Raw genomic sequence first — 9,116 nt, 5'->3', positions numbered from 1 at the left:
GAGGGTACTCGTGGAGTGTTGAGGGCGCTCCAGCATCATGGTGTAAAGCTGAAACCTGAAAAGTGTGAAATGTTCCAGAGTGAAGTCCGGTACGTTGGGCGGCTAGTGTCAGCTGAGGGAGTACGGATAGATCCTAAGGACCTGGAGGCCGTTCGATCCTTAATGACCAGGACTCAGACAGTGGGGGATGTGAGGAGGCTACTTGGGTTCCTCAGCTACTACCGTGCCTTCGTTCAAGACTTCTCCAGGTTAGCAAAAACCTTGTACGAGCTGCTGCAGGCCAAGCCTGGGACAACACAGGGAACTCGCAGTAAGAAGAAAACCAAAGGCCCACAAGTTCCCTCCAAATCTCCAGTAGAATGGACAAGAGACCACCAACAGATCCTGGAAGAACTAATCGGTATGTTAGTAAGCCCACCCATACTGGCATATCAGGACTTCAACTTACCCTTCACGCTCCACACCGACGCATCTGAAAGGGGCGTAGGGGCCATCCTATATCAGCGACAAGACGGGAGGTTGAGAGTAATAGGATATGGGTCCAGAACATTGACAACAACAGGGAGGAACTACTGATTACACAGTGGTAAACTTGAGTTCCTGGCATTGAAGTGGGCTGTCTGCGAGAAGTTCCGGGACTACCTGTTCTATGCCCCACACTTCACAGTGTACACCGACAACAACCCCCTGACATATGTGATGAGCACAGCAAAGCTCAATGCAGTAGGGCATCGGTGGGTCGGGGAGCTGTCTAACTTCCGGTTCGACATCAAGTAACGGCCAGGGAAAGTCAATATCGATGCAGATACCTTGTCTCGTCTTCCTCTGGACATCGAAGCATATGCATCGGAGTGCACGGAAGAGCTAACTGTGGGGGCAATACAAGCAGCGTGGGAGGGCAGTCATGCGTCAAAGGTGAAGGACGTAGCCTGGGTTGCCGCCCTGTATATGTCCACTGGGGAGGATGAATCACCTTGTTATGTTCTGACGTTTTTCTGGTCAAAGAGAGACCTCTTGTGGTGATTTCTAACCTAGCATGTTGTTTACATTTACAAGCAGTCTCGCGTCAGTTCAATGTCTCTCGGTGAAGGGCGATCTCATGTTTTTCACTCTTGATTTATTTTGGCCAGAAAACACGTTTGCCTGTAAGTACGAAGTCATATAGTTATCTCATCATCTAGCACTAAGAATAATAGTAATGAGATCCTTTGTTAATTAAGTTTAGTTCATTCAAAATGTGTATTTTGATCGCATATGCTAAATGTTAGCTTCGTAATGTAAATTCCCATAGAAGTTAGCATTAAGTTGGCATATTTATTTGTATATGTTTTTCAGATTCAATTTCAATATTTTTCATAAACAACTTCTGTATTTGAATGGAATACTGAAATGTATTGTTCTTTGCAGTTTTACAGTGCTTCCTGAGTAAAGTTTGGAAAGGATAAACAAGCTTCATTCTTTGTCTTGGGGAAACTGTTAACTATCTGCCGAGCTGATGTAAAAGGCTAGACTGCGCCATACACACACAGAAGCGGGGGCAGAACAGTAAAAAGGCACAACTCTTCTAACGGCCAGCGTTTTGTCGATCTGTAAGTAGAAAATCACTCAAAGCAATCATCATGACTCACAGAATAGAAGAAGAAGATTTGGATGGATTAGAAACCAGATCACAAATATCTAACTGCTCAAGAACCAGCAGACAATCTAACTGCTCAAGAACCAGCAGACAATCTGTGGCTAATTCTATGGCATTGAAAGCACGGGCTAAAGCAGAAGCCGCACGTGCTGAGCTTGCATTTGCTAGGAAAGAGGCAGAACTAATAAAACAACAAGCCATTCTAAACGCTAGTTTGTATGAACTGAAATTAGAACGGGCGGCGGCTGCTGCTAACGCTGAAGCCGAAAGCCTTGAAGCAGCTGCTGAGGAGGAATATGAACTGTTAAATCCACTTCAGCAAATAGAAAAAAACACAATGCCTCTAACTCCAGTCGAAATTCATTGTGGAAATGCTGCAATGCAGATTCCTATCATACATCCAGGTCACCAACCTTATCAGAGTACACAAGCAGCCAATACAGTAAATTTAGTTGCAGTTTCACAATCAGATACAAGACCACAGGCGACTTCACCAGTGCGCCAGCTTTTCATGGACAGCAGTGAAGTGGACAACCAGGTCAACGCGTCACCAAGTAAAATCAGTGAACACAAGTTTCTTGAGCAAACTCAACATCACTCGTACAAAAGAGAACCAATCTGGACACCAAATCAGATATCCAGCACTGCACAGAGACAACCATACAGTGAGCTCTCGCACAATGTGAAACAAACCAGTGACGATTTCAAGCCTCCCCAGTTTTACTACACACAGCCACTCCCTACGTACAACACAAGCCCACCCAGTGCTGCAACAGACCTAGGGAAGTACCTGATGCGACGAGAGCTAGTGAGCTCTGGCCTACTGAAGTTCGACGATAAGCCGGAGAATTACTGGGCCTGGAAGACATCTTTTATCAGCTCTACTAATGACCTGAAACTCTCTGCTAGAGAGGAACTTGATTTGCTGTGCAAATGGCTCGGGCCCTCGTCATCTGAGCAAGCTAGAAGGATCAGAGCGGTACACATTCACAATGCACCCACAGGCCTCAGGATGTTATGGCAAAGACTGGAGGATGTTTATGGCTCACCTGAGGTGATTGAAAATGCTCTTCTAAGAAAAGTTGAGGAATTTCCTAAGATCTCAACCAAAGAAAACCACAAGTTAAGAGAACTGGGAGATATTCTCATGGAACTTGAAGCAGCCCGAGCAGATGGATACTTACCTGGTCTCTCATATCTCAACACCTCCCGTGGAGTAAGCCCAATAGTCCAGAAACTCCCTCCCAGCCTACAAGAGAGGTGGATTACTGTAGGATCACGTTACAAAGATCAACACAGGGTAACATATCCTCCCTTTGGAGTCTTTGTCAACTTTGTTTGTGAACAGGCAAAAATACTCAACGATCCTAGCTTTGCCTACATTACAGGAGCATGGTGTGCATCAAAGACAGAAAAGAGTGTTTATCAGCCAACCAGTCATCACGTGAGAACATCAGTTGCTGTGAGGAGGACTGAAATCTCAACAAGTGGCAGCGACAGAGATACTACAACAATAGTTAAGAAACAAGAGGATCCTGACAAACAGTGCCCACTACATAACAAGCCTCATCCATTGAGAAAATGTCGTGGCTTCAGAAACAAAACTCTTGAGGAAAGGAAAGCATATCTGAAAGAAAAACGCATCTGTTTCAAGTGCTGTGCTTCATCCACTCATGTTGCTAAAGATTGTAACAGGCCTCTGCTGTGCCAGGAGTGCAACAGTGACAAACACCTGTCAGCGCTACATCCAGGGCCCGCCCCATGGAAAACTGATGTACATGTGAGTACTGTGGATCACAGCGGGGAGCAGCAGCCGCAGGAGGCCATTCCGTCCGTGACGTCCAAATGCACAGAAATCTGTGGGAGTGTGAACACATCAAAATCCTGTTCCAAAATATGTCTTGCCTTAGTGTATCCTGTTGGCCAAAGAGACAAAGCCATGAAGACCTACATTGTTCTTGACGAACAGAGTAATAAGTCCCTTGGAAGAACAGAATTCTTTGAACATTTTGGAATTCAAGGCACAGGGTCGAGGTACACTCTAAAGACATGCTCAGGAGTAGTGGATACAGCAGGGCGACGTGCCAGCAACTTCATAGTGGAATCAGTAGACGGTAACATCCACATTCCCTTGCCTACTCTTATTGAGTGTGACATGCTGCCAGATGACAGGTCCGAAATACCATCACCAGAGGTAGCCAGACATCATCCGCACCTCAAACACTTGGCAGACAAAATCCCAGTCCTGGATCCCAACGCGTCCATCCTCCTCCTACTTGGGCGAGACATAATACGGCTGCACAAAGTGCGTGAACAGTGTAATGGGCCACACAATGCACCGTTTGCTCAGCGACTCGACCTTGGATGGGTCATAATCGGAGATGTGTGTTTGGGTAGAACTCATAAAACCACTACTGTCAGCGTCTTCAGAACCAGTGTGCTGACAAGCGGACGCCACTCCATCCTTTACCCATGCACCAGCAACTTAATGGTCAGAGAGAAGATTGACAGCGCTGTACAACCCCACACCTTTCCATGTGTGTCTCATGCAGCCAATAAAGCAGATAGCATGAGCAGAGACGTGTTTCAAAGAACACGGCACGACGATCAGCTTGGGCTGTCCATCGAAGATCAGTTGTTCCTTAACCTCATGGATAAGGAAGTCTACATAGACGAAGCAAACTGCTGGGTAGCACCGCTGCCATTTAAGCCAAACAGGCCGCGTCTGTCCAACAACAGACAACATGCTGTCAATCGTCTCGCCTCCCTCCGTCGCATGCTGGAAAAGAAACATGGAATGAAAGAACACTTCTTCAACTTCATGCAAGCAATGTTTGATGCTGATCAAGCGGAGCTTGCCCCAGCACTGAGGCCACAACAAGAATGCTGGTACCTACCATTATTCGGTGTTTATCACCCACAGAAAAAAGACCAGATACGTGTAGTGTTTGATTCCAGTGCGAAGCACGAAGGCACCTCCCTTAATGACGTTCTTCTCAGTGGACCTGACATGAACAACACCCTACTGGGGGTCCTCATGCGTTTCCGCAGAGAGCCTGTAGCAGTAACTGCAGATGTCCAGCAGATGTTCTACTGCTTCATTGTCCATGAAGATCATCGTGATTTTCTCCGATTTTTGTGGTTCAAAGACAATGACCCAAACAAACACATCACTGAGTATCGCATGAAAGTGCACGTTTTTGGCAATTCTCCTTCCCCTGCAGTAGCCATCTACGGCCTGAGAAGAGCAGCCTTGCATGGAGTAAAGGAACAGGACAGTGATGCTACACAGTTCATCATGAGAAATTTCTACGTTGATGATGGGCTCTCCTCATTCCCCACAGACGAAAAGGCCATTGCTGTACTGAAAAACACAAAAGAGATATTAGCAGAGTCAAGCATTAAGTTACACAAAATAGCCTCTAACAGTCGTACTGTGATGGATGCCTTTCCCCCTGAGGAGCGGGCCAAAGACTTGGTGGATCTAGAGCTAAATGTTGACCCCTTGCCACTGCAGCGGAGTTTGGGACTCACCTGGAACTTGCAGTCTGACACGTTCACGTTCTGTGTATCTAGAGAAAAGAAGCCATTTACTAGAAGGGGAATCCTGTCCACGGTCAATGGACTTTACGACCCCCTGGGGTTCGTAGCACCTGTCACAATCAAAGGAAAGGTCTTAGTCAGGGAGCTGTCTGTTGAGCAAGCTGATTGGGACGCTCCTCTGCCAGCGGCGAAAGAGGAACAGTGGAGAATGTGGACGGATTCACTCTGTGAGCTTGAGCAGCTTCAAATTGACAGACCCTATGTGCCAGTTTCCTTGTGCTCCACAAAACACAGAGAACTCTGCATCTTCTCTGACGCCTCCACTATGGCCATATCAGCAGTGGCTTATCTCAAAGCAACAGATAAAAATGGAAACACTCACATTGGATTCCTCATTGGCAAGGCAAAGCTGGCTCCTCATCCCCCACACACCGTTCCACGTCTCGAGCTTTGTGCTGCTGTCTTGGCTGTTGAATTGGCAGACTTAATTAAAGAAGAGCTTGACGTAGGCATTGACAAGGTCACATTCTACACAGACAGTCGGATTGTATTGGGCTACATCAACAACACAAGTAGAAGATTCTATGTTTATGTTGCCAATAGAGTCACACGCATCAGAAAGTCTTCAAGCCCGGAACAATGGCACTTTGTCAGCACAGAACACAACCCTGCAGACCATGGGACTCGCTCAGTGCCAGCTGCCATGTTAAAAGACACCAACTGGTTCAAAGGTCCAGCCTTCTTAGTCAAAGACACCTCATCGCCAGAGGAGTTTGAGCTCATTGACCCTGAGGCAGACGCAGACATACGCCCACAGATCCAAGCTTTCATTACCAAGACCTTTGAAAGAGAGCTGGGATCAAACCGATTTGAACGCTTCTCCAACTGGAAGTCACTTATTCGAGCCATTACCAAACTCATACACAAGGCCAGGTCTTGTACAAAGGGCTCAATCGGCAATACGGATGAGCCGACACAAGCAAGGCTAATAGTCATCAGAAACGCTCAACACGATACATTTGCTGAGGAGATGAAATGCCTTTCCAGAGGCGAAGTAGTTCCAAAGTCAAGTCCTCTAAGGAAACTGAATCCAATTGTGGATAAGGACAGCCTGCTGAGAGTCGGAGGACGCATTAATTTGGCTGACATACCCTGGGAAGAAAGACATCCAATCATTGTCCCCGGAAAACACCACGTAGCAACCTTATTGGTGAGACATTACCATGCAAAGGTCGCTCATCAGGGAAGACATCTGACAGAGGGTGCTGTTCGCTCTGCTGGACTGTGGCTGATTGGAGGCAAGAGACTGGTGTCAAGTATCATACATAAATGTGTGACCTGTAATAAGCTGAGAGGAAGAATGGAAGAACAAAAAATGTCAAGCCTACCTGCTGAACGACTCAACCCAGGTCCTCCGTTCACAAATGTAGGTGTCGACGTGTTTGGCCCATGGACCATAAGCTCAAGACGAACTCGAGGCGGCATTGCAGAGAACAAACGCTGGGCAGTCATCTTTACTTGTATGGTAACAAGAGCTGTGCATATTGAAGTTCTTGAGTCTCTGTCCTCCTCAAGCTTTGTTAATTCATTAAGGAGATTCACAGCTGTCCGTGGTCCTGTCCGTTTGTTTCGTTCTGACCAGGGAACAAACTTCATTGGGGCATGCAAGGAACTTCAGATCAAATCTGATGACCAGGAACTAAATGCTTACCTTCACAATCAAAGCTGCACCTGGACCTTTAATCCTCCACACTCTTCCCATATGGGTGGAGTGTGGGAGCGTATGATAGGTATTGCCCGTAGGATACTGGATGCTCTGTTGTTACAGACAAACACTGCCCACCTGTCTCATGAAGTTTTGGTCACACTCATGGCTGAAGTTATGGCCATCATGAATGCCAGACCCCTTGTTGCTGTGTCATCCGACCCAGATATGCCCACAGTGTTCACTCCTGCCATGCTGCTGACACAAAAGGTCGACCAAGTGCTGCCACCAGCGGGACAGTATGACCTTAAAGACCTATACAGCAAGCAGTGGAAGCAAGTACAGGCGTTGGCCGACTCATTCTGGAAGCGCTGGCGTCAAGAATACCTGGTGTTACTTCAACCAAGGAAAAAGTGGCACGTGGACAAGCCAAACCTGAGTGAAGGAGATGTTGTGCTGCTCAAGGATGCTCAGGTCAAGCGGAATGAATGGCCTGTCGGAGTGGTGGTGAACGCAATTCCCAGCAAAGATTCTAAAGTTCGCAAAGTGGATGTGAGGGTGGGCAGAAAGGATACTCAGAGGGTGTATTCTAGACCAGTCTCAGAAGTTATTCTACTTGTAAAAAGGGAATAGTGTTATAATACATTATAACAAGCGGGGAGTGTTATGTTCTGACGTTTTTCTGGTCAAAGAGAGACCTCTTGTGGTGATTTCTAACCTAGCATGTTGTTTACATTTACAAGCAGTCTCGCGTCAGTTCAATGTCTCTCGGTGAAGGGCGATCTCATGTTTTTCACTCTTGATTTATTTTGGCCAGAAAACACGTTTGCCTGTAAGTACGAAGTCATATAGTTATCTCATCATCTAGCACTAAGAATAATAGTAATGAGATCCTTTGTTAATTAAGTTTAGTTCATTCAAAATGTGTATTTTGATCGCATATGCTAAATGTTAGCTTCGTAATGTAAATTCCCATAGAAGTTAGCATTAAGTTGGCATATTTATTTGTATATGTTTTTCAGATTCAATTTCAATATTTTTCATAAACAACTTCTGTATTTGAATGGAATACTGAAATGTATTGTTCTTTGCAGTTTTACAGTGCTTCCTGAGTAAAGTTTGGAAAGGATAAACAAGCTTCATTCTTTGTCTTGGGGAAACTGTTAACTATCTGCCGAGCTGATGTAAAAGGCTAGACTGCGCCATACACACACAGAAGCGGGGGCAGAACACACCTCAACTTTACAACGTGTTGCCAACAATAGGACCAGATGAACTGATTCGAGCCCAGAAAGAAGATTCTCCAAAGAAAATGGGACCAGAAAGTGCCTGTGTATAAAAAAAAAGAAACCGACTGTACATGTTCGTGCACCCATGGGTAGCATCACAACACACTCACCCATGGAGCTAGTCTACATTGACTACCTGCACTTGGAGCCAAGCCGTGGAGGATATGAATATATCCTGGTCGTCATGGACCATTTCACAAGGTTTGCCCAAGCTTACCCAACCAAGAACAAGTCAGGGCGGATGGCAGCCGAACGCTTGTTCCAAGATTACATTCCACGCTTTGGGTACCCGGCCAAGTTACATCATGACCAGGGCCGTGAGTTTGAGAATGAACTGTTTCGCACTCTCCAACAGTTTGCTGGAATCGGCCACTCTAGAACGTCACCATATCACCCCCAAGGAAACCCAGTAGAGAGGTTTAATCTGACTCTGATACAGATGTTGAGGACACTGGCAGACAAAGAAAAAGAAAGGTGGAAAGAGCACTTACCTCAAATCGTGCATGCCTACAACTGCACGCGGCACGAGTCTACTGGGTATTCTCCGTTTTACCTATTATACGGGCGGCATACTCACCTTCCTGTTGACCTGATCTTCGGTTTGGTGGAGCCAACAGAGGGAGTCACACCAAAGGGGTACGAAAACCAGTGTGCGACACGAATAGCAGAGGCATACAAGATTGCTGAGGGAAACAGTCGTCAAGCAAGTGCGAGAGGGAAGGCTCAAATACGATCGAAAAGCCAGAGGGGTGTTACTGAAAGCAGGAGACCGAGTGCTCGTCAGAGACCTTGGAGAATGAGGAGGGCCAGGGAAGTTACGATCCTACTGGGAATAAGTAGTCTATGTGGTGAAGGGTCAAGTCTCTGATAACCCAGTCTATGTAGTTCATCCTGAGAATGGAGACTGTAATAAAACCAGGACACTGCACCGGAACTTACTACT

The 9,116-nt window shown here is 46.3% G+C and overlaps 1 protein-coding gene across 1 annotated transcript; it reads left to right on the top strand.

Annotated features, from left to right (window-relative positions):
* Positions 1 to 885: 885 nt before the first annotated feature.
* On the top strand, positions 886 to 8,017 carry LOC137092086 (uncharacterized). Its single transcript, XM_067456360.1, has 2 exons — positions 886 to 1,145; positions 1,408 to 8,017. The coding sequence occupies exon 2, from the start codon at positions 1,620 to 1,622 to the stop codon at positions 7,515 to 7,517; it is 5,898 nt and encodes a 1,965-aa protein (XP_067312461.1). The 5' UTR covers positions 886 to 1,145; positions 1,408 to 1,619; the 3' UTR covers positions 7,518 to 8,017.
* Positions 8,018 to 9,116: the final 1,099 nt, after the last annotated feature.

This window comes from Pseudorasbora parva, chromosome 11 (genome assembly GCF_024679245.1).
Source record: "Pseudorasbora parva isolate DD20220531a chromosome 11, ASM2467924v1, whole genome shotgun sequence".
Classification (NCBI taxonomy): domain Eukaryota; kingdom Metazoa; phylum Chordata; class Actinopteri; order Cypriniformes; family Gobionidae; genus Pseudorasbora; species Pseudorasbora parva.
This window is presented reverse-complemented; position numbering and strand designations above follow the sequence as displayed.